Source organism: Podarcis filfolensis (assembly GCF_964270895.1).
Source record: "Podarcis filfolensis genome assembly, chromosome: 2".
Taxonomy (NCBI): Eukaryota; Metazoa; Chordata; class Lepidosauria; order Squamata; family Lacertidae; genus Podarcis; species Podarcis filfolensis.
The window spans coordinates 73469659-73496250 of NC_139605.1; the positions used below are offsets into that span (position 1 = coordinate 73469659).

Genomic DNA, 26592 nt, shown 5'->3' on the forward strand with positions numbered 1-26592 from the left:
ACTTGGCTAGGATAACTCACCCAAACTCTATATTAGATTATACTTACTTTTGATCTCCAAAGAAGCTACTGCCATTCCTTAATCATCTATTTTTGTTCCTGCTTTATATTGACCTGTCATTCCACAGAGATCATCTGCAGAAGCTCTCTTCCAAATATCTCGCCATGTGAAGCAAAGTGGGTGGCAACCCAAGAGATGGTTGTGATGCCATAACTTTAGCATTCCCCCTGCAGAGAGGTTGGCTTGGTTGGTGCCTACATTGAACCAGCTCAGATATCCCAGTAGGCCATGATTTATTGTGATGGATGTGAGCCACAGGGAGCATTAGGCTCACATGCTCCCTCTCCTCCTCTGGCATGGCTGTGAGAAGGAGATAAAAAAACCCCCTGTGGTTTTGGTTAACCACAGTTTAGCATTGTTTCTGAACATGAGAGTTCATTGTTGGTCTTAATTATGGTTTGTTCAGCTTCAAAGCCCAATGCTTGAAGTTGACTGATTTTAAGCAAACCATTGTTAATATTAGGGATAGTTTGTTGGGTCTGAATGAAACAACAAAGGGCAGGTAATAACAGATTAAAACAAAAACTTCTAATCGCCTTCTCATGGCTGAGCTGGAGGAGAAGTGGGGCGGAGTACATGAGCCCAAAGCTTTATCCATTTGTTCCTATCACAATAAACTATACATTAGTTTAATATGACAGCTGATTCAGCTCACTGCTGTATGATTCCCATTCCATCCTTTTGGAAAACCCATGGGGCTAGGATGTTTTCCCTAGTGGAGTGGGGGGGGGAGAGTGGTGAAAAACCATTGTGGGATGACCATATTAATGCATCTTAATAGCTTTTTCACCTGGGAATAGATAAAATATGCTGCCATAGTTAAATTATAATAAAAATGGGTTTAAGCTTGCATTGTAAGGAAGTCTGCTATATGTTTGGGCTCAGCCATTTCACTGTAATGACTTATCATTTACAGCATTGTACTTCCTACAGCTGATAAACTTGGTGTGCAACATTGCAATGAATGGGTAAGACTTGTTTTGACTTAAAAAGCTGGCTGAGAGTCAGAATTGACGTTGCTGGATTATAAGCAACATGCCAGCCTATCATTTTGTGGTGTTTCAGTGGCTTTGTAGATAATGATACCCCTTTATGGTTTGGAGCTAATTTCCCCTTATCTAAATTAGCTGATTGCTTGCTCTTCATTGACAGGTGGATCTTGTCTCACTATGCTCTGAGATTCCCCTTTGACATTCATTTCACCTTCTCTTCCTTAAAGCTTTTTGGTCCCCCTCAATGAGCTATCTTAGTGCACGTTTAATTATCACCTTCTCTGCTTTGCCACTTAAATATGGTACTTATATTGTGTTTCATAACCAGACAACAGGATATCATCCTAAAGATGTTGTGTGTGTGTTAAATGTTCCTTGGGGATTGCTATTGCAACAAAAGAATCCAGACACTTCTTTCCGTGATTAGACTTCAAAGCAGCTATATTAGGTCATGTGCATAACATAACGTTGGGCATCAAAACACAACTTCAGTACTTAAGATTTCTTCTCTTTTATTTATTGAATGTTTCAAAGAATTCCCAACTATTTCCTGCAATCCACCTAAAACTAAACAAGACCATACCGAATCATCTTGAGGATAATCCACAGAATATGTCTCTTCTGATTTCATGGCCAATATTATCTTTAGTTATTGCTCAATATTGCTCATAATTTATTAGCCATCTGTTCTTTGTGGCGCAAGTTCACACACCATCTACCAATCTGCTATCCTCCTCATCCCTCATCCATCGTCCTTTGTGGCATCATCTATGGTTGACAGTAGATAGCACTCATTTTCTGACTTGTTCATTCAGACTAATTGTTCCTCTCATCTCCTTATTAGGTAGCCTGAGAGAGAGTGTTCTGGATTTCCAGAAGGAGCTGAAATACTTGCCAGTTTGCATGGGGTGGGTTAGAGAAACATTTGTTGAATAATCCCCTATACTGAACCTCATTCAAAAAGGAGGCCCATAATATATAGGCAAAGCGTATGTACTTGAGGTGCCCTGTCTTGGATAGCTTGAAAGTCAGTGGGATAGGTGGTACTGAACAGCTCTAGAGAATAAAGGGAAGGCATGCAGGTATAATCTGAGCAGCTGTCCCAAGCACAAACTGCAAAATGTACTAGTTGACCTCTCAGCTAATGTTTGGACTTCGAGATTTGTTTTATGGTATAAGATACGTACTGGTATAAATCAGGGAAGAGTGCTGCAAACTATTGGAGACAGGAGCATACACAATTCCTTTAATTTGTTTGGATAAAGTGGTTAACTTCAATCAGGAAAATGGAGGGGGCAGTGGTGGGGACTCAAGACGTCAGACTGAATCAACCGTACAGCTTTATGGGGAAATGTTTGGAACTGAACGTGTCACTGCATTTTGAAAAGAACACCAATAAATTACACACATGTGAATCCACCTCAGTTTTCTTCTGGAATGTAGCATGTGTGGGGTTTTTTTTTAATATGGTAAGGGTACCTGATTACAAAATGTGTGAGAAGATGCCATGAGTTGGCTAATACCTTGAATACATGGTTTTCTTTCTAATGTACGTAGTTGTTTAGTCTTCAGTCTGTTTTGTAGCTTGTGTGCCTATTACCAGCTAAAAACATAGCTTCTCAATTTGGATTGAAGCTGGTTTGGAGCAAAATGCAATGTTTCTTAAGAAACAACACAATAAATAACCACCCATGGCAGTGCGCTGGATGCAGAGTAAACAGGAGTGTGTACACAGCCTTGCTCACTGGTTGGATGTTCCCTTTTTACACCCAAGTTCTCGCAGCATGCAAATTATTCTAGCCCATTGATTATTCATACATTTAAAAATGTTTTCTGAAATTAACATTGTAATGTTGATATCAAGAGTCCTCAAATACTTAGATAATGTTAGGCCTCTGCAATTTTTTTTTGTTTGAAAATGTAAACCCTAATGTGACTGGTGATGATGATTCATTTGGAAGATTATATAACATCCCTGTTCGTATTCTAAAAATCTGCCTGCAAATCAGTTCCAATCAAAGTTTCCAATCAAAGATGGAAATGAACATTTTGCTATTTGGCAGCACTCATGAATTAAACTAGTTCTGTGTCAGCAGGGCCTGTTGCATCATTGCCATAAAGGCGAGGGGCTCTCCGCTCCATACTTCCCATTGTGTCTCTGTTTGGTGTTTTAGTTGCCTGAGTCCAGATTCATAATTAGAATAAGAGGCTGGTATGATTGGGAGCACAAGGTGGCAAGGTATGTGATGGGTGTGAGTCATGATGAAAAAAAAGCTGCCCCAATATTCATTATTATTTATTATCCAATAGGACAGGGCAAAAAGGAGAGGGGGCACTATTCATGGAACACTTGTGAGTTTGCAGCCTTTATATTTTTACTGTATTTTGCCACTGCCAGTTTCCCTCACCCCCAAATGCCTTCCTTAATTTTCAGGGAATCTTTACCTTGAGGGGACACACATCTTTGGGGTGAACCAGATGCAGAGGAGGGCAGTGACCTATGACCTTTCATGGCTGTGTAAAAGAGGCAGTTTTATCAGGATCTGTTTTCTCAGCAAGTCTCACCTGCTGTAGTCTGTTTTACAATCATGAAAGACTGAAGGAGCCCAGTCTCCTTTCGTATGTGGTTTCCCTGAAAGAGGCATGTAACTCAATGTCAAATTTCAATCTATCCTTACAGCTCACCCCCCCCCCCCCCCATAGTCTTTTGCTTCCTATTCGTTCTCTGAATGAGTGGATTACTTCCTCCTCCTCTTTTGGGGACTCCTAAATGCAATCTGATTATGTCAAGACCATTTTCCTAGACTGCTTGAATATAGGTTACAGCCACCCAGGAGAAATCCCCACCCCAATACCATGATAATTTAGCAGATTACAGTTGCAGGAAGCTTTTATTGCAGGATTGTGTGAGATCAGGTTCATATACTGGATAAAACTATACCTTACTGTAGAAAGGTCATTCAGAAAGCTTCCATTTTAGTGTTGTCTAAAGCATCAGCTTCTTTAGTTTCATAATTGGATTTATCTATTTACTGCTTTTGTTCTGCTTCTTTCTGCCAGGATTACGTAGTTGTGGTTTTATTTTATTTCTGCAAGCGCCAGTCTGCTGAGCAGTTGTCCTCTTGCTGCAGTGTTGCAATCTCTGTCGGGGAATGTTCTGCAAGAAGGCAGGCTTCCACTCACAAGCTGTTCATTGTCCACTTGTTGCATCTCATGAAGCCTCGTGCCACAATCCATTTGCCAGCCCTTAAGGTGGTCTTCAAGGACTCTTATGTTGGTATTTGTCACAAAAGGAACCACACAAAAACCTTATATTCTCCCATTTCTCATTTTATTCTTAACCTGAAAACGAAGGCCTAATTTCAAAGCAATGTGTAATGCTAATGAGATCACAATTGCTTTCGTCACAAAATCTAAGACGATAGCATAGGCCCAAAGAAGTGAATTACTCTCAAGAAATGCAGATGCTGTAACAGTGGACATAATCCTACTATAATCTCCAGGCAGAATAATTTCCATTGTGTCTCAGCTTTTTGGAAAATATAAATTGCTTTACTTCTGCCTCTGAGTACCTGTTGAATGTGAGTTTGGCAAGCCAAGATTAATGAAAAAATACCCAAGGTTTTAAACTGGAAAGAAGGGCACAATGAAGTAATTCTACCCATGTTTATCTTCCTTGCCTGATATTTAAACAGTGTGGTTACAAGGCCATTTTTTAAAGTTTATGTGATTTATGTCTGTTTTGTACGCAAGGCCCTGACTCTAATCTTAATCAATTACTCAATTTACAGGGGACGAACAGAAAGTTACCCTTGATCTTTCAATAAAAGGGGCACTACCGCACTTCAAAAAGTTGGCTCCATATTAGTAAGGACAGAGAGGCTTGAACTTGGTGAAGTGGTGTAGTGGAGAATGGGGAACACTAAGATAAATACACAGTTCAGTAGTTGGCATGGACAAGGGGAACCTATTTTAAGTTTTCCTGTGCAAACTTTTAAGGAGTTACTATTTCACCCTTGCTGGCATACAGAAACAAACAAATGGGTTGGGGAAGGGACATCACACTTGTAGAACACATGTCTCACAGTATCCCATTCTCGTTTTGCTATAAAGTGAAAGGCTGCAGAGCAGCTTTGCCAGCCACAATCGCAACCGTGTTCTCACTTGTTGTCTTTGCCAATACCACATATCACATCTCAGCCAATAAATTTCTGTATAAAGCCTTACTAAGCTTCTTGAGGACCATTCCTGAGACTGCCCCTGCTCCTCAACCTTACCTGTAAACCCTTCTACCCTATAGCCCCACTGATGAACCTAGCAACTGGGGAGTTGCTCATGAGGACTCCTTTATTGTTTGGCTTTGGTGTGAGAGGAAAGCAGGAGCTAAATTGTGTGTGGGTATAAGACTAGAATGTGTGTGTGTGTGTGTGTGTGTCTGTGTTTGCTGCCCCAGAGATGGAATAACCTTTAACCTACTGTCCAGCAGTTTGAATGGCTGAGGCGGTTTTGGGAAAAACTAGGGCAGTTGTATTGAACGATTTTCAGCATCTACTCTGAGAGAATCCCATTCCCATTGGCTGAGCTGGCTTGGGACTTTTTGGCTGCTAATGCAATCATGGGGTTGCTGACATATCACTGGCCAAATAATCCATGAGGAAGGACATACGCTTAAGCTGGTCTTTTCTAGCAGGTGGCTGGTTGATGGTTTGGTGGTGTTTAATTACCTTGTTATCATGGACTGATCATTACCTGGTGAGGTTTAACGTTTGTGGTGCTTGGTGCTCATTGCTTCCTGCAGGGGTGGAGGACCAGTTAGGTTCATCCTCTCGTGGAAGGTTTTTGTTTTGTTTTAATTAGGAAGATTCCTGAACGCTTTGGGAAATTGGGCAGTTAGCATGGCTGGCTCCCCTATCAAAGCCCTGGTGTCACTGTGGAATAGTGAGATGAAAAGGGCCAGTGGCACAGTTGTTCACGAGTGCTCTCTCCAGCATTGTGGATCCTGGATGGCTCTGTGGTCCTCAGGAAAGCTCTGAGTGATGGAGTAAGCCAAGTGACTGCTGGAGTACAGGTGGCACAAGTATTACAGTGAAAACAGCTGAACACATAATCATGCCACCTGTGGGGCAGTGAAGACAGTTTTCTTAACTATTACTTGAGTAGCTTTCTAGCACAGCTTTGTGGGCTTGTGGGAATGTGGGATCTTCCCCTAAGGGGAGTAGCCTAGAATGCACAAAAGCCTGCTGTGACTAATTTGCAAGGCACCTTGAAAAGTCCCTCACGTTCTGCTGGAGCTTAATGCCACAGATATTGTGGATTAGCTGGAGATGTCAAGTCTGGTTGTTTGGGATCAATTTCAGTAGCTAAAGCTAGATAACTGTGGACAAGGTGTTTGAATTTTTTTGGCCTACCACATGCAATCCTGACCTTCCTGTCATATAAGGGTTGGGGTTGGGGGTTGCCTGGGTTAGGCTCAAGAGCTGTAAATGCCATTTTTGTGAGAGACAACTGTAATTTGCCTTTAAAGGAAGTGGTGGTGTGTCCCCTTTTCAAGACACCTTCCCTGGATCCAGAAGCAAGTGACAACTACTGCCAGTTGCAAACATTTCCTTTTGGGGAATGGTTATTATCAAGAGAGTGGTGTCTGTGCAGCGTCAGGAGTCTTTGGAGGAAGCCGATTATCTAGATCCATTTCAGTCTGGCTCCAGGCCAGATTTTGGCATTGAAATGACTTTGGTGGCCTGTATCAGGGAGGACAAAGAGAGTTTGAGCTTGCTTAATTCTCCTTGAGTTCTTGGCAGCTTTTGATACCATCAATTATAACATCCTCCTGAACCATCTCAGTGGGTTGGGAGTAGGGAGCACACTGTTATAGTTGTTCCATTTCTACCTGCAGGACTGGTACCAGAAAATAGTCATGGGCGACTTTAGCTTAGCCCCATGTTAGTTGTGCTGCCTGTCCCCCCATGCTGATTAAACTCTTATTCTTTAGTTATTAGATTTCTAGTCTAACTTTCTTCTCTGAGGAACTGTTGAGAACATTTGTTAAGGGGTTTGGAGTGAAGTTTCACCATTATGCAGATGACACCCAGCTCTGTTTTCCCTTGTCATCTGAACGGGGGGAAGCTGTGCAGTTGTTTGGTCAGTGTTTGTTGTGGTGTTTACCTCTGTTCAAGAGAAGGCCTCATTAGTTCAGTAGGCCCAAACTGTTTAACTAAGGTAACCCCCCTATTGAGTTGTGACTCATTGGGTCTTCCGCCTCTTGACTTGGAAATGTCTTGATTCAACACATGTGGACATCTATACCCCGGGCACTTTTTCATATTATCTTCCCTTCCCTTACACTGATTCATCCTTCTGATCCAACTTTGGAAGTAACTTTTTAAGGGTTCTGAGAGTGATTTATGTCTTTGTTCAGTTGGCCATACGAACAAAGAATGACAGCTGCAAAGTAGGCAATTTTTAAGTAAACAAGTGCATATTAATTTTCATGAACTTCTGAGAAGATCTCTCTCTGTAGAACTATCATAATTGAGGATAATTGTCCTCACACTGCGTTGCACTTCTGGTATTTTGTGTTATTGCACAATGTGACAAGACTTGTAGTGGTGGTAATGAGGGGAGGTTTCAACTAATGTACAAAACCTCTAGAAAAATGTAATTTCCTCAGCATACCTGTGCATAGATGTAGATTCTGGGTGTTCTGGCTCAATAAGGAATAGTATAAGCATCTCTGCATTATTATTTTTTTAAAAAAAGCTAATCAAGAGCTCACTTTTAAAGATTTTGTCCTTTGAATAAAGCATGTACCAAATTACTATGCTCTCCATTGGGTTCCTTGCACAATCTCTCCTCCTCCCAGCCCCCATCACTGGCTCATGAATTATGGGATCAGCCTATGCCTTCTGGAACTGGAGCTAGGAGGTAGTCACAGGATTTTTGTATGCCTCTTGTTTGAGATTCCTATTTCACATGCTTGCTTAGGTGCATGCTTATACAGTGCAAAGCAACAGGCACCAAAGCTATTGCTTGTATACTGTCTTATATTTGGGGCAGCTGAGTGTGGGGAAAGTATATATTTTCTAAGGAAGGTGAATTTAACCTATGAAGCGTCCCCTGTATTGAGTCAGAGGCCATTAATCCCTCTAGCTCACTTTTGTCTATTTATTTGATGCCTGTAAAATATCTAAAAGTGATTTCCCAGCAAGAACATCAGGAATGAAGCAATTTAAAACAATTCCATATGCAAAAAACAAACTCATATGTAAAAACAATTAAAAACCATTCCATGCATAAAACAATTTAATCTGTAAAACCATTTTCAAACCCACTACAGATTTAACCTGGGAGAAAGATCTCCATGTAAAAGGCTTGTTGAAAACCCCAGAAGCACAATAGCAACAGCACCTGTCTGATGTGTAATGGGAAGGAGTTCTAAGGGGCAGGTGCCACCACAAGCCCAGTTCTCCTATCCAACACAATGCAACTACTGATAGGATGGTATCTGCAGGAGGACTCTCCTGCAGAGTGCAGCAGTTGTTGTTGTTTTTATGAAAAATACCCGTTCTTCCACTGAGAAGAGCACATGAATGTTCACACACTCATGCTGCAGAGAAGGTGAAAGAGAAGACAGATCAGTTTTATGGAAGGCAAAGGAGCCTTTGAGACCTGCATTCAGTAGTAGTGGTCAATACACTGGGGAACATTCTATCCTTACACTCCCTCCCTGCTGTAGGCACACAACTAAGTCCTCCCGGTGGTGTGGAGCCAGTGGGACCAATTGTTCCTTAGCTCTGGTATTTTAAGCCCTGTATACATTTGACTGTAAGCTGTGCATTCCTTAATAAGAGATTTTTTTGCTGAGGATATTAGCAGCATTTGGGGGATGACGTAAGTGAAGTATGTTACTAGAACATTTCTTAGCCTCTGAAGTATATTCTGTTCCTTATGTTTTCCTGTGCCTCTTGCAGAGCCTGCCAGGATCTCCCACTTATCTTCTGCTCGATGTATCATCTGTCCTTGTAAATGCTTATCGGAGCTTTTGATCCTTCAAGGACACTTTGATTAGGTTTTTGTGTACAGATAACTCAGGCCATAATTTTCCAAATGAAAGTTTTCACTCCCTTTTAAGTGATGACAGAGATGTTATTTCCTGATGGGCAGGTGATGGTTTTGTGAACTCTGAACTCCTCCACCTTCGGCTAATGATGGTGTGGTGTAGCCAGTCATAAAGATAGGTATTAGATGAGAGGATAAGGTGGCTGATGCTCTCACTCTGCTTGGCTTGAGGACAGAGCAGCAGTTCTTAACAGTGCAATCCTGCAAATGTTTGTTCAGAAGTAAGTCCTGTTGTTTTCATGAGTGCTGGATTAAACCCTGTGGAGGACCGACCCTAGGCAGTTCAAATCTCGGGGGGGGGGCGCATTGCAAATTATCTCAAAGCTTCTACTTCGCTACTTGCGAATATTCTACTAGGATCTGGAGATGGCGGGAACTCGCGACACACACAGAAGGTTTGTATCTGGAGGTTTCTCATATGTGTGCTCTAGTTGGATAACATTGAACTAAGAAAGTTTGATTGTAATTTTCTTTCAAGATCAAATCAATATTATTTTGATCCGTTGTGGCAGTGCCTCTAGAAAGGCCTACTCTGCCTTTTTGGTAATCCAGCACTGGTTTTCATTGAAGCTTACCCTCAGGTAAACGGCTTAAGGATTGTAACCTCTATTCTTTTTCTAAAATTGAAGTAGCCACCCACCTGATGTCCTTGTGATGTCAGGTTACTTATTTTCTCTTGCCTGCACACATCCTACCTGACGTTTCATACAGGGAAGATGGGCGTAGGGAATTAGGACCCCTGGAAGGATGAATTAAGGCTGTGGGCTGGAGGTTCCCCATTGCTGCTCTAAACTAATCCCCTTCAGTTACAACATTTCCTCATAGGAAAGTTTTTCCAGTCCCCTGATAATTTTGGTTGTCCTTTTCCAGTTCTGCAATGTCTTCTTTGAGGTGCAGCAACCAGAATAAGCTAAAAGCACAATAAACCAAGTGGGATTAGACCATAGATTTGTATGAAGAGTAGTTTTGTTTTCAGTTCCTTTCCTAATGATCCCTGGTATGAAAACTGTTCTTTGTCACTGGGAACTTGCAACCAGAATCCTCTATAGAAACTAAAGCCAGACAAAGTAAACCAGAAGTGAAACTTTTAAAGAAAGAGTGGAAATGGCTCTTGGTGTGACACAGGGATACTGTAGTTCCTTTTACAGCAGAAAGATTTCCTTAGTGTGGTAAACATTCGGACACACAGATATAGCCACGTTTACATCCTTCCTTTTTTTACATACTTAAGAGAGGTGGGTTGAAAAAACCCAAAAAACCTTTTCAAACCTTTACTTCCTGCTTCTGTGTGTGGTTAGAAATGGTTTGTGGAAGCCTTTCAAGTTTCTGAATATATGTTTTTCTTAATACAAATCAGCTACATAACTTAATGTTCTTTCAAACTCTCAGTTGCTAGTGATATGCATCTCAGACTCTTTTTCTCGAATTGTTCCCCGAGCTTAATTCTTGATATATTAAAGACTGAAACCCCCTTCATTCCTGATCTTCTTGTACTGTTGTACTGTGGTGTGTGATTCATTTTTGTTGTCTGCTCTTTAAACTTTATTTCTGCAGTTACTGAGCATTTGAGGTGTTTTGTTTGTTGTGTGTGTGGTGCTTACCAACAAGTCTTGTTATACAGTTTGTGTATGTGTGTTTTTCAAAGGTGCCATTTTCTGCATGACTGTCAGGACTCATTAGACTCTGCTCATCTGCCTAATAGGCTTCTGAGAAGCAAGTTAGCACGTGGGTTGAATGTGGCAAAAAAATTAGCTTTGGTTTGTTTCCTAAATGTGAAGCATTTTGTTCTGAATTTGAATAATTTTCTGTACATAGACCAGCTTACAGTAAGTAATTTAAGCTCTTAAACTATTAGTAATGTAGAAGTCTTGTTTCTCCATAAAGTTCCCCATATAGCTAACATTTATTTATATTAAATGGCAAATCACTCTGCTTATGTTTTAATAGTTTGATGTGGTGTTTTGAGTCGCAAGATGAATAGATGATTAAAAAGAACTGAAATTAAGCAAATAAAAGCAGTTTATATATTGGCTGTGCTAATTTAGACTACATAGTATGCTGTTTATGAACAGATGCACTCTGTTGGCTACAGAGGAATAATAATTTTGTACATCGTTTAGAAGAACTTGTGCAGTGCTGAGAGGAAAAAAAGGCTGGTGGAGAAGAAAAATTCCATACAATAGTTCCATCTCCTCCAGTTTCTTGAGGACTACTGTAGACATTATGCCTACTGCATGTTTGAGGGTACCAGAAATAGCCTTTTTGTGACTGGAGCAACTCATTATGTGACTTTCCTTAATTGTGTGGAGTGTTTTACCACACCAGCAACCCCTAGGAATAGACAGTGTTGGCGTGAGAGCTCTCCACATATTGGGGGGACTCATAGGATTAGTGGTTCCAAACATTACAGACGCACAATGGGAACCGGCAATCTTGAACACCTGATTCAATCTTCCCGTGCTCTCTGTATGGGTAAGTTTTAATGTGTCTCTAGCTTGGCCCTTTGTCCTTTCAATGACAGGGAGACTTCTGACAGGATTAACTTGTATTTGTTGTATTTGTGTCCTGCCTTTCTTCCAGCAAAGTCAAAGAAGCACTCTAGTTTGAAAACATCCTTGGGCGTGAGAGTAATTTTGCCAAAGCCACACACCCAGTGAGCTTCATAGAAGAGCAAGCAAAGATTTGAGTTTCTGACATCCTTACCCAGCCCTCTTTATTTGCCCCAGCTCTCCCTCCCATGCAGCTACCCGCCCTGGGAACCTATGGTGGCAAGAAATCTTATAAATGAATGAATCTGATGAAGCATGCCTCTAAAACTAATACAGGCACAGTCCTCAAGGCCAGTTCTCAGAAAGAGGCTTAGTAACATCAGTGGGATTGCCAGGGAAAGTGCTCTGAATGCACAGGATGTGACATAAGCAATGCTGAAAAGCCTGTGTGGGTGCATTTAAACAGCTTGATCCCACTGATGTCAAAGGCATAAATACATTAGGTGTGTAAATAAAAGCCTTGTTGAAGATGATGGCAATGGCCTCCACTGCTGGTTGAAGATAGGGTGATTTGTAAGTGCTATACAGAACAAGCTTCAAAATCAATGCCTTGGTTTGTCAGCGTCACACTGAGAAACCAGAACCAGGGTTACTGACCTCAAGAAGGAACAACATCTCCTATTGATCATTCATGACATTTTATCCAGCCCTTTAAGGTAAACTGCTAGGACTCTTACGTTACACTCCCTCTCTGCACTGACTGTCTCTCTCCCTTGAGACAGGAAGATTGAACCTGAGACCTTCTGCTCTACCACTGAGCCATGACCTTTCCCCATAGTCTACACTGGCATTTTAAAATGAGTGGGACAATTAAAATAAATATCCACCACTGTGTCCTGGTAGCAGCATAGCAATACCATACTCGGTAGGTAATACATTGGAAAATTCCACTCCCAGGGAAGGAATTAAACAAACCTTTTAGTGTTCAAGGGGTACAGCTTGGCTAGCAGAGTATATTTTCTAAGAGAAGAAAATATATAGCAATCTGCATAATACGTACAGGTCTCAGAGGTTTGCAGAAGTAGAAGCAGAGATCGGGGTTTCTGTACCTAAAAGTTAGACACAAACAATCACATTCCCAAGCTCCTCTAAATGGTTACCTCTGGTTCTGTTGCGCTGTGACTCTTCCCTTACTGAGATCAGCAGAGGCACTTCATTTTCCTTTAGAGGCCCTGATGCATTTTGTCTGAACAGTATAAATGTTTGTCAGTAGTTCATGGTTTGTTTTATTAATTCTAAGAGGGAACAGCTGAACTCTCACGTCCCAGAGGTGCAACAGCTGTGTGTTATTGCCTAATAACCTTCATCTCAAAATTGGCAGTTTTCTCAAGAAACGCCTTTCCTTTGGGCACTTATCTTTAGACTCATTAATGCATGAATATGTTTCAGAAACAGTCTTATTGTATTAAGTGTACTAAAACTGACTAAAATCTAAAACAACCAGCCCATGTGTGGTGCTCTGTCTTTTGACTGTTAGCCTTGCACTTGCCTGTTCATGAATGTGGAGCTAGAACAAAACATGGCATGGTTCTAGTTAGGTATGCAGACCAGCTGTAGAAACATGAACAATCCCCCCTAAAGTTAATCAGACTTCCAGCATGCCACAGTCTGACGCAAGCAAAAGTGACGGGGTTGCCATACCTAAATGACACTATATGAGGTTGGGCCAAATTGACCCAAAGGTCTTTACATCTGCTGGCTTTTTCTCCCATTGTGGCGTCAGTAGTTTGGCCATGTTCACTTGGAAATAAGTCCTGTTAACTCAGTGGGACTAAGAAACAGAGGTTTACATCCTGAGTAGCTCTGATGGAAGAGGGTTGGCAGAAGATGACTTAACCATCCCTCCTATCTTCTGCAGGCCCCTGCAAAACTGCTCATAGAAGGTTCCTCCACCTGATTTTTAATTGTCTCCCCATTTCCATTACCACCTCACACGCCACAGACCACTCCATTCAGGAAGACCCTTAAATCCTCAAAAGAGGCTTTTCAGCAGGAGGAATTGATGGAAAATCCCCATCTTATGCCAACCTCCTTCTGGCTGTGCTTCTCAGGATCCAATCCAGGCTATAAATCAGTAGGTATTGGCAATATTTAATAGGAACATGACAGGAAAATGTTTGCAGCCAGCCAAGAAATGAAAATTAGAACTCATTGAGCATCATTTAAATTGCTTAGATTTTTAAACTTCATTTGTCATTAAAAATAACATTTGAGTGGAAGTCATATAATGTTTCCCAGAAAGATTATTAATCAGTGAAGAGGAAATATGGCAGCATGCTAATTTCACACAAGAACTTCATAGTTGAACTGAGATTTTAACCATGGGCTTCAGGTTCAGAGCTTATGAATCTTCAACCTCTATAATATTTCATATGTAGCAGAAATACGTCAAAGATTTTACCGTTCCGTTGGGGATACTGAAATGATAGACAAGGGTTTTTTGTTTTTGTTTTTAAGAAGCAAGACACTGTGACACATAAGCGGATCAGTGGTAACCAGCAGAGGCAAAGATGGGGTGTAGAGCTGTGCTCACATTTCTTGCCCACTGACCACCGAAAGCTGAATCTGAATGAGATAAGCTAAGTCTGATTCTTGCCCTTTCAATGGGGCTTGTCCAGGTGACATTTGTGACACAATGGGGGTGTATTTACACAACCTCTAAATGTCCTTCAAGGGGGGGGGGGAGGAATAGGTACTGCTTGCATCCACCCACAGAACTCTAGTCTGCCCTCTTCCCCCTGCTGCTCCTTTCAATTAAGCTTTAATGAGGCCAGGGTTCTAGTGTAAGACGAGCCACCTTTTTTCCCTTTGGCAAAGTAGGCATTCCTAATAGGAGTTTTGTAAGAGAGCCATTTCAGCGAATTGCTTTCTTTTAGCAAAGGCGCAACTTGTGCTTGAAACTTCAGCAGCTTTTGTATTTTTTTGTTTGCTTGCTTTTTCTGGTGACAAAGGATGATTGTTTTTACGTCAAAAGGACGGCTGTCTGTCCCTGCACTCTGGAATAACGTTAGTTAATTTTGAGTTCGATTAAAGTGAAGTATTTCCCCCCCCCCCCCCGTCTCCTATAAGAACACAAAAAAACCCCTGCTGGATTTGAGTTCCCACAGTAGCCAGTCAGTCAGATGCCTCTGGGAAGCCCAAAATGGGACTTGAGCACAGTAGCCCTGTCCTGCTGTTTGCCCCCCAGCTGCTGGTATTCAGCTTCTCTTCTTCTTTGGTGATCACTTGCAGCAGAGTAAGATTGTCTTCCATGAACACGGTCTTAACAGTGAGTCTGTAAGTGACTGTGGAAGCCAGTTCTGGATCCACGTGTGGACATAGGTTTCTGGGTGGGAGTTGATCATGGTGAGGGTTTGCCAAACGTGCCTTCCTCTTAGCATGCATACTGTGGTATAGTGATCATGATCAGTAGCCACCGATAGCTTTATCCTCCAGAAATCTTTTTCCATTTTGTACAAATAGAGGTCTGAAAAGGAGTTACTTTTGCATCATGCCCTGAAGACTGAAAAGCTGAGCTTATTTAGATGCAAGATAAAGGATTCTAAAACTGCAATCCTTTTGCACCCTTACGTGAAAGAAAGCTCCATTCAACACAGTGGGACTTAGGTCCAAACAAATACGTATAGGATTTTGCTGCAAAAGAACTATTGCACCCAACAAATCTATTTATAGTGGGAGGAATTCCACTTTGCATTATGCCAAACATTCCAACAACACAAATATTTCAGCTTGCTGGATGGAATGACCCCCCCTCCTCCTGTGTGCTGTACTGCAGGGGGTTATCCTGACCCACCCCCAGCTAATTTTGGGGGGTGCAGGGGAGGAGAGAAGGGAAATCCCTTTTGTGCAGGGCTTAAGAATTAAGAAGAATTGCTTAAGATTATTCCACATTTTGAACTATTCCCATGTATGCTACTAGCAAATTCAAGAGCAATGAATTCAACAGGAGAAGCTGTATCACTCTGTTGCAATGAATCCCAAAGAGTCTCAGTATAGTAAGAGAAATTATGGGTGAATTCGAGTTATAAGCTTTTGTGAACTAGAGCCCACTTGTATTTATTTGCCTTTGAAGTGTCACAAGACTTTGTTGTTGGGGAGGAGGAGCTGTAGTTTTGTGTGTGTTTTGCTTCATATACTTGGCAGAGCCGAGGTTGCACACATTTAATCCTTGTCCTAGATCCAGCTTTCCAAATTGCATTTCAGTAGTTCTGGTTTGTATGGCTACAAAGACACCACTATTCCATTCTTGAATAATATATGCACATTATAATTTGCCATATGGTGAGATGCAAGACAGCCTGGAGAAGGAGCACTTTTGGTCCATTTGACAGGGCAAGGATAGCTGTGTTACAAGTCTGTTGCAGCAAAATTCTTGTGGTACTGACAAAGCTTATTATGGCATAAGCTTTCATCTGAAGCATCTGGTGAAGTGGGCTCTAGTCCATGAAAGCTTATGGCACAATACAATTTGTTAGCCTTCAAGGTGCAACAAGACTTTATGTTCTTGTTCTCAATGCATCCTCTTTTTCTGTTTCTTGCAACATGTGTAACCATATGGTACAATTTCTTAATTCTTCACGCCATAAATGGACATACTGATTTGGCCTAAATAACAATACTTATTTCTTCTTCTTAGCTTTTGCAGAGAGGCCCAGCTGAATTGTATACTGAATTGCATTTGCTAAACTCCATTTGATCTCTGCCTGAAATCCTATGACCCATGGACATTTTCTAGGGAAAGAATCCTCTTCTGAACTATAGATATGACAAATATGATGTCTTGTTGAGATATTAATCTTTTGCTGTATTTTATTGTTTGAATTTTGTGATTGCCTTTGTTAGTTCTTGTGAGAGCCCTTTGGGACAAAACGTGGCACAGAAATAAACTAACATAACAAGTAGGAAAGCTATGTATCTCCCCGCCCCCTCGCCAAATTAACTATAAACAGTCACTGTTCTACTCTCCCCCCCCTCTTTTCTGCTCTGGATTTCATGGATTTCATCTTTGAGAAGTGCAGTTGAATTATATACAGTCCTGATAGCTGTTAAAAAGAAAATAATTGAAGAGCAGGCCACTCATTATTTACCTTTCTCACTCAATGCATTCCTTCCAAAGCATTTTTCTCCTTTATGCCAGAGCCTTGTTTAAACTGTGTGTAAATAAAAAGTGAAGCACCAGATTGCAATCCAGCAGCATACTGGGGGCAGGGATGTTGAAAGCAGCTGCTTCCTAGAAGCCACAGTTTCTTGCTCGCTCTGAGGTTTGTGGCTGTCTCGGAAAAGACCAGAAGCGCCGAATGCATGGCCCTTGTTAAGTCTGCTGCTAACTGGGTTGCCATCTTGCTTACATGAATTGAAACATCCCTGTGATTTCTCATTCCCCACCCCAATTTTTCTGTAGCACAATGGTGGTTAATAAACACTATTTCGTAGTACAATTCTATCAGGGCTGGCCCTGCCATTAGGCAAAGTGAGGCCTTGGGCAGTGGATGTTGGGGGCATTCTCCTGGCACAGCCCATCCTACCGCAAATTAGCCCCCAACGCAGGTGTTGTGGAGGTTGCTATCCCATTACTAGGGTGATTCAGCTGTCAGTCCAGTTGGCTTCAATATGTAGAAGGGGGAGGGCGTTTCATCTTGCCCTTGACCTCAAGCAGCAAAATGCCTTAGGCCTGAACTCCATGCATTCTTACTCTGAAGTAATTCTCGCTATGTTCAGAGGTAAAGGTCCATAGGATTTGCAGCCTTAACATCTCATTTACTTTGTGGTCTTTAACTTTGTCCTTGCAGAATTTTCATGAAGTAGCTATTGCCCACCAAGGAGGAACTGACCTAGTGACCTGGCTTTCACAACACTGTGGGCTCCTGAAAAGGAATGTGCAGCTTCTTTTACTCCTCTTTTTTTAAAACAACAACAACTGTGCTGTGTTAAACAAAGGTTTCGCTTACTGTGTTGCCTATGAGCCCCGAGCTTGCAATTAAGCTCTCTTCTTGCTAATCATGACCTTAAGCATGAGTTCCAGTTCAGATGACATGCTAAGCAAAATCATGACTTAGTTCAGCACAGTTCATCAGAAAGAAAAACAGACTGGGGAGAAGCAAAAGTGGCCGTGAGCAAACTTCAGGAGCTCCTACAGTCAACACTGGTTTCCTCAGCCAAAATTCAGGATGTTTTATGGGAGCCAGCTCTTCAAAAAGGAGGCACGTTAACACAAAACCCCCTGAAAGCCTTATGGCTGTGGCAGCTTCTTCCCAGTATACTTTGAGAAATGTACCCTTGTTAGGGTGCTTGGAGTGGTCTGTTAGTATTAGGAAGACGGCAAGCAGGAAGCTAATAAATTCCCTGCAGGAATTTGTTGCATTTACACAACATTGTCATTGTTAATCACAGTACCCGAAGCACTCTGTATAAATGGTAAATATTAACCCATTTAACTGGTTGGAGACTAAGGGTGAGAGACAGTGACTTCACCAGATCTACTTGGAGAATCCATAACCGCAGTAGAATTTAAACCCATCTCTTTCAGTTATTCGACATGGTGTTCAATGGCCATTTTGAATGTCAGACAAAACTGCCACCCATGCTGAGCTGCAGTTGCTTTGTTTTAAAGCCTTTCATTTTCCTTTTCTTTTTTTGTAATTATTTAGCAATTAGTCTTCTGGTGTAACACGGTGACCCTTTGTGCCTATAGGGGATGGGATGGATTTCCTGCCTCCCACAGACAACGATTCTACCCCTTACCTTGTTCCTGCGTATGTAGAAAACAACCAGCATGTGAATAGTGTTCAAGTTAGCACACCTTTCCATGACCCCAATACATCTGGGTGATGGGACAGAGTGAAACATGTTGTTACCCAATATTTTTTATGAGTGCAGTGTGGGGGCAGGGGAGAAAAGATAATTGCATCTAATTTAAAACCAGATATTCCGTAGGTGCTCCTGCAAGCTTAGTGACATAAAATGTTACTGCTAATTATTACACTATACTGTTGTTTTGGTATTTGCACATGCAAAAGCACAAGTCTATCTGCTCATCTACCTTATAATGTTGTAGTGTTACTATGGCCTTCTGAAAAATATATTTAATATTCTGGGAAATGGAGGCTAGATGGAATTATATTTCTGTATAATTTTAGTTAGTTTTTATAATAGAAATGTAATGTAGAACTTGGGTATGATGCTAGCTGGTAAGAGAGAACTGGGGAGGAATCCTATAGTTTTAGTCATTCTGCAAGAAAGGAAAAATTGATAAGATAGGTTTATGTAAGGCAACAGGATTGTAGCATCAGCAATTTGAGCTGAGGTCTGTCTTTCATTATGTGTTGTGCAATACACTGACACATAATTTTTAGATGCTAATACAACTTTCATATTAAGCACTTAATATAATATCTTTGGACATACTTCTGTTGTGGAATACTGAAAACTGATACTAGAGCCAGTTTTTAGAAGATTGACAGTTTTTGGAATACTATTTTTTCCTTGATCTTTTGAGTTCAGACTATGGCAGGCTCTTGGGAAAGGCACAACATAACAGTGGCTAATGAACTGGGCATCTGTTGTTTTGGAACACTTCTCATATGGAAAACTAGCAACCCACTCCTGTGCGTGCTTACTCAGAAGTCCCACCACGTTCAGTGGGGCTCACTCCCAAATAAGCCTTCATAGGCTTGCAGGCTAAATGTCAAAGGGATAGTATAGTGTCCAAGCCAAAACCCCACCTTGGAATAAAATCAGATTAAAATTGGGGGTGGTCAGGAAAATTGTGTGTTTCAAATTTATTCATTGTGGGTCACACCAGCCTCCATTAGTTGATTCTAGTGGTCCACAGTGCTGCAACATGTTTGCAGAGCATATTAATGAGTATAGTCTAGAAACTGACAGGCAGATTTAAATGTAGTGAGATTAATTGCCTGGCTTGGTGACAGCACATTTTTCTTTGGCTATGGCTTGAAGGTGTGACCCAATGCTACCTCCTTTATTTTCATACTTCTGATTCCTTGCACATGGACGATATTTCAAAAAGCTTTACTGTTGAAGTAAATATAAGGGCAAAGGAACTTGGGTGTCAAATGACTATGATCAATTGCAGCAATCTGAACAGCTTCCAAGGCTTCCATCTATCTATCAGGCAGTAGCTTTTATACTATTTTGGGGGGAAGAGGGAATTGTAGCAGACTAAACGTGACTTAGACACTATGCCTTCTCCATCCATCTTTTAACTCTCACCTACCAGATTCTAAAAACATGGTATTAAAGATGGAGGCCTCTTGACCCAAACTGAAGGCCACTTGATGCTCTCTTTTTTTCAAAAACAAAAACAAAGCAAAACACCTGACCTTAAAAAGATTCATTAAAAAAAACCCCAGAACCTAAACATAACCAATGGTATGTGATGCTCCCATACCATTGGTTTGGATGTTACACAAAATGGCAGTTGAGGGTGCACAGCCCCTTCTTCCATCCATCCTATGTTGTTCCCAAAGCCATTTTAAAATTCTCTGGCGAGCTACTGCAAGCCATAGGAGGCTGAGATGGAAATTGGCCTGACTCATTGCAAAAGACCTTCTTATAGCTGTACAGGAAATACTTGTCAGCGGTTCTGGTTTAAATGCTGTTTAACTTGCAGATGAGAGAAGCAAAACCTTCAGTTAAATTAAAGAGCTACCTCCCAAGAGAACTTGAATCGTAGTACATATCGCTGAAGAAAAATGAAGCACAGGCTAGAAAGCTGTATACTATAAACTCTCCTGTGTTAACTGTATCGCTGATAGTTATAATGTACCGTTACAATATCATTTTGTGACTGACTAGCTTTGACGGCCAGTGAAAGTACGTAATCTAAAACAAATATCAGCCGATAGTCGCATAAAAGTGGAATGTCATAATCACTATTGCTAGCTACACTTTACTTGTTCGTTTGGGGTAGCTTGTGAGGTGGAAGTGAGAGAGCTGGGAAGAGAAGTGGTGAAACAATAGGAACCAACAAATGCTAAGGACAAGCAGTTTTTTATTCAAATTATTTATAGAAAAGTATTACTTGCTTAAGTGAGTGGCAGATGAGCCAGCCTCTGTGCTTTGCGTTTCTAATATTCTGTTCCTCAGAAGTTAGAGCTATTCTCTACTGCAGTGTCAATTTTGTTTGATAGACTCCAAAAGCTTTGTAGAGCAGGGGGTGATAGCTTTTTTGAATTCGTGCACACATCTGATAATTTGTGGGAGAAAGCAGCACAAAACCTCTTGTAGGCACCACCACAAAATGGCTGCTGTGGGATCATGGTTAATAATGAAGGACAAGTAACTTGCCCAGGTAACGGGGTACAAAGCAGAGCTGGCGGACGAGCCCCTGAATTCATTATTTTGATAAGTCTGGTGCAGAAAGGAACCCCCTGGTGCTCATGAACGCGGTGTTGTCTTAGACTTGCATCTCACCCCCACATTCTTTTTCTCTGATATGGGCAATGGGTGGGGAGGGATTGTTACCGTCCCTTATCAAGAATTACGTCACAGACTGATGGAACTTGTAGTCTAAAACATCTAGAGGGCCCCAGGTTGGGAGAGGCTGGTTTAAGGTTTAAATTAATTATAATTCATGGTTAAAAACAGAAATTATTCTTTTTAAATTTAAAACAGAAATTATCAAATCTCATTGCAGCTGCACCAGAGGAGCAGAAGGAAAGGAGAAATATACAAGGTTAAGTCTTGCTTTTGTTTTTTCATGTAGCAGTAAACTGTGGTATAGCATTATGCCTGAAACAGCCCTATGTAAGCCCTTGAGAATGGACACTGCCAAGACTGTATCTTAGACATCTGAAAATACTCATTTTATTATAAATAATCTGCATTACTTGAGGTGGGTGGGGAGCAGAAATGAATATCATGGAATATTTTATCTCTACCATTGCCTCTAATTTAGTGAGGATTTTTATCACTCATTGTTGAAAGAAGGCTTGCCTCATTATGAATTTTTGTTAGCAAACATGAGGGGCCTTTGAGACTAGCTCAATGAATCGGCTTTTCATTCTTTTTTGTGGTTTGTCTTGTGACACTATCATGGCTAAAGGATGCTCAGTTAACCAGGATGACATGGCCTTGCGGTTATTTTCCCTTTCAAGGTAACAGTTCTATTGTGTGCAGCTTTTTAATGATGTGGCTGAACTCTGGCTTTGTAGAAGCGCTCGCATTTCAGAGAATGTAGTCATTTTATTTTTAGAGAAACTGCCCTGCTCAAAGATCCATTGCACTAAGGATATGTCATGGGATAGATGATTAAGTTGCTCTTCGGGGTGGGGGTGGGGATCAAGTCACAAGCTAAAGTCATGAAATTTTCTCTGGAAACAACACAGTTTACTGTTTCAGCTATTCTAAAGTAGCTGTGAGATGAATCTACAAGAAGGAAATGGGCTCCTTTGTCTTTCCATGCCAGATTGATAATGATTTAGTAACAATATTAGTCCTAATTACATGTTTTTCAAGTGACAGTAACGAGTTGTTGTAGGATGGGAATAGCAGAAAGATTGTGTGTAATAGGAATTTTGGTGCAGTTTCTGTGAACTTTATGCTGTTTGTAAAGTTTCATTTCCTACCCCCGCCCCCCACTTTGTTCCTTGGCCTAGATTGTATGGAATTCACTTTCTCTGGGAATGTAGTTCATACTCATTTGGTAATGAAACTCTGCTTTTTCTTCTAGGGATCCTTCCTTCCAGACAGCTGGCTATGAGAAAAATATAGTGGCTTGTCTGATTAAAGACATCCCTTGCCCCCTCAAAACAACTAAACCATACATTTCACGTACTGTAATACTGTATAGATCAGGGTTCAAAATGCAAAAACAAAACTGTTCCCTGTTTGCTATATTGGACAGTTGAAGTCTTTCTCTTTTAGAAGCAGCAGCAGCACACACAGAGGAAATGCTTGCATTTGAATCTGTGGCTGTTCTAACACTGCCTAGTCTATTTCCTATTCAGAAGTCCTTTTGAAGTGTTTTAGAGCTTTTTGGATAGGGAGGAGGTCGGTCAAAAATTCAGCCACCACCCAGCTCTCACAATGGATTCACATCATTTGAACAATAGGATCTCAAAATAAAATGGTTACTTATAGGATGCATTCATTGAAAGGTCTCTCTCTCTCTCTCTCTCTCTCTCTCCCCCTCTTCCCCCCCCCCCCGTGTCAGTAACATCCATACAGTTGAGTGTACATAAAATAATGACAGGTTCTATCCCTTGTTTCCCAGATAAGAATTAAGTAAGTAAAACATATTTGTTGTTGTTCTGCATTTTTAATGACATTTTTAAATTTGGATGATTTAAGGAACTATTATTCCATCTTAGAAAAAGTTTCAGCTAAGTTTGTGTGTTCATTCTCTCTGAATATTTAGAGCATACAAGCTCCACACTTGGAAGTCTGTCTTCATAGCTATGGGCTGAAAACTGGCCTTTTAAAAGTGTGAAAGCTGAAGCTTTTGTAATGCATCCAATATCAAGATCTCTTCCTTTTCTTTGCGTCTTCGCAACTGGGACATGTACACCTACTGATGTATTGTGACTAGACAGGGCTGAAGTGCAGCGTCTAAAACATCTCCCTGAACACAATAGGAGAAGGAATAAACATTTTTTTTGCAATAATGTATCATTCCCTTTAGGCCCATCTTAAATGCCTTGAACACCATCTTTTCAACAACCCAATTCGTTCCCCTTTATCTTTAGTCCTCCATTGTTTTGATGTCTGCTAGATTCCAGCAACCCAGAGTTGGGACAAATTCTGATTCGTCATCAGGTATCTTGGGTTTCATCCTATAAAAGGGCTGTGCTTTCAGAGGCAAGGGATGTGCTGCTCCAAGCTGTGAGCTACTAACTTATTTTGCTCTGAATAATCATAGCATAGCATTTCCTGTGTCTGGAATTTTGCTACATTGCCCTTTTCCACAGTTGCATCTTTGTTGTGGGATAAGAATGAACAATTAGGAGCAGCTTTGTAACACATTTTAAGTAGTGCTTATCTACACATATACTGTTTGCCCTAACACTGTCTCCAATGTTAAGAGGGTTTTTGTTTGTTTTTGTTTTACCTTTCTGTGTTTCTGATACTAAATCATTAAGGGCTTATCTTCACAGGTTTGCGTTTCTGAGTTTAAACTAGAGCAGTTGCTTGCTACCAAAAGTGGGAGCCTTCAGTTCTCAATTCTTCTTGTTTAGATTGGCCAGAAACTCTCACCTGCACTTCAAAGGTTCATGCAGGTGCATCGTGCATGGGACAAAATACTAATGTGGTGATGTTTGTGTCACAGGGAAGAGGGGACCATTGCAGGAGATACTGTTGACAACACTGTTTTTCAGAATAGCTCTGTAATGATAACCTTACTCATTATAACTTCTCACTCTGACTTTATTAAAACCTTCACAGCATATTCACAAAGGGACTATGGGTTTCCTCTTGAAACACAATTTTTAAATGCCCAGGTGAGGACAAAGTTGAATGAAAAAGCATTAAGCAATAATTGATTTGTGAGAGCAAGCTCTGAGACTTGTTGCTATGGCTCTCTGGCGTACTTGTCTCATGTCCTTTAGAGATTTTAGTACAATTGCTCCTGCTTTCCATCTGTGCAAATGAAACCAGGTGGCCTGCCTCAGGGCTTTAAGTGGCCATTAGCTGATTAGGATTTAGGTTATGGCTCTGTTGGCTTAGGGAAAGTATTACTGTGGCCTTGGACAAAGCTATAACTTTAAAAAAAAACATGTTTTGATTTTTAATTGTGTTTTAAGATTGTTTAATCTGGTGCCTCTATTCTTGTGGACTCACTGTGGTGAAAGAAAAAAATATTTTCTACATTCAATATAGTTGGGTTCTCCCCCATCCCCATTTCTTTGGAGGTACTAAGTCCTCCTACATCTTGAAAGAGGTTGGATGTAGTGTCCCTGTTTAAAATGACTTTTGGGGAGAGTCTGTGGATGGTTTTCTTCTTGGCTTAAGTCTCACATAATGTCATATTTGAATTTGGGAAGTTTTCTCCTAGATTAAAAATCTGTTTGTCTCAGATAGTGGTACTGAAAACCACCACCACCACATTTTCCTGTAGTGTGTGGTTCTTTTATTGTCTGGTACTATCTGTTCTGTGGGCATTTTGAGCGGTTCTCCTCTCTGCTGCCCTCTGCTTGTGAGATGTTATAGTCTGCATTATGTAGGTCAATTCAAGATGAGTTGTTAGGTAGCAGGACTGCCTTGATGTAAGTCACTGGGCTAGGTTATCTTCTGGCCTTTTCAGCCATATGAGTCATTGAAGCCAAATAGTCTTTCGTTCTTCCAGTGCACGTTTTAGGAGAAGTGTGTCCTGTATAAACATGTCTTTTAATTTCAGCATTTTCTCCAGTTTGGATCATTGCCATTACCCTCCAGAGACACCAAATAATTTAAGCCGCCGGAGTGTTCAAGAGATGAACACTGTGTGGTTGTAATGCTGATATGTGTGGCTGAGAAGAAAGACACAGAATATATAATGCTTTGTACAAGATGATGCAAACTGTAGTGTGTTTGTGTGTGTCTTGGGGAATCTTTGTTGGTTTAAGTATTGTTCACAATAAGAGTTTTGTTCTAAAATGGAATTTTAAAGGCTTCAGTGAGGTTAGTACAATGTACATTAAAGAAAAGGGTTTGTGTGTCCTTCCATTTACAAAGCCAAACAATACCAGAAATAACTGGTGTTGGGGTTTTTTATTTAAAAAAATGCATGTTGAAAAGAATACCAAGCCCATGATTTAAGGATGTATTATAGTTTTTTTTTTTAAATCAACTGAAATCCCCATGAGATTGGCAGCTAAGAGCTTTTCTAAAACTAGCAGTGAGGGATACACTGTGGGCCCCAATTCCATTCCAGTCAGGTTTCTCCAAATCCTCATGTGTCTGGATTAAATCACTAAATTTAATTAAAAGATACATAAATAAGTGTGATTTAAACTGTGTGAGGGGCTGAAGTATCAGTGGGGAATGATTTGGATTGTTTGCAAACTAGTCTTTTGAAAAAAGCTAAAAATATAATCACTGCAACAGATGTGTTGCTGGTTACCAATACAGCTGCCCCTGCCACCACTTTCTCAAACCTCAGGATGGTGAGATTATGTGAGCTGAGACATCTTGTATTCCATTTTGAATAGTCCATATTCTTTCATTTCCCACGAGCTGCTTCTTCAATCTCACATTCTCTATTTCTACCAGCCGCATCACAGTTTGACCAATCAACGTAAAATAGTTGAGGTAGTTACAGCCAATAACATGCTCACTTATCATATGGCAATTTATGACAATATTTTACCACTGTCATTTTGGGGTGTACATGTACGCCATTGGTCCACCACTCACAGATTGACAAGGCTGGTTATTGAAATGCTTTAGATATTTCCCCATACACTGTCCAAAACACTTTCGTGATCAGAAGTATCTGGAAATAGGATATGATTACTTATGTACCAGTTGAAGCTATCCTTTGCTGTGGACTTCAGAATGGTAGCGAATGAGGCACCCACTGGAATGAGAATGTGTTGTCAGACTAGGTTGATGTCTGGTGCATGGAAAATGCTTTTGCCACTCTTTCCTCTGCATCTCTTGTGGAAGATGCTGGTTTTACGCTTGCAAAATATCTTGTCAAAAATGATGCTCGCTATGGGGCAACTATATTTACAGTGCTCTTTCATTGTCCCAATCCTGCTAAAGAAAAAGTGCTGTATGTTTTAAAAGGGTAACTGACAGGTGTCCGTTCTAGTAAAGGATAACATGACCCATTCATTTCCTTCAGGATAATTCCCTATTGTATAATCGCAACATGCTTTCCTGTTTGTTTTGTTTTTTAAATAACCCCTGGCCTAAACTTCCTGTTCATCAGCTTG

At 40.8% G+C, this 26592-nt stretch overlaps 1 protein-coding gene and 1 long non-coding RNA gene across 9 annotated transcripts in view; both read left to right on the top strand.

Annotated features, from left to right (window-relative positions):
• The window catches only part of NEURL1B (neuralized E3 ubiquitin protein ligase 1B), a 188588-nt gene that overhangs the window by 143380 nt on the left and 18616 nt on the right, over positions 1 to 26592 (top strand). For 3 of the 8 annotated variants that reach the window (XR_014543045.1, XR_014543046.1, XM_083594095.1), the window contains exon 2: positions 21372 to 21410. The exons of the other annotated variants lie outside the window; for them this stretch is intronic. Coding sequence is in view for 1 of the 3 variants with exons in the window: in XM_083594095.1 (XP_083450221.1) it covers positions 21372 to 21410 (39 nt within the window). In the remaining 2 variants the exon portion in view is untranslated. The remainder of the gene's footprint in view (positions 1 to 21371; positions 21411 to 26592) is intronic. 8 annotated transcript variants of the gene reach the window in all.
• On the top strand, positions 829 to 19399 carry LOC310753280. The gene is made up of 2 exons (XR_014543314.1): positions 829 to 14992; positions 16353 to 19399. It is a non-coding gene; the product is annotated as an uncharacterized lncRNA (long non-coding RNA).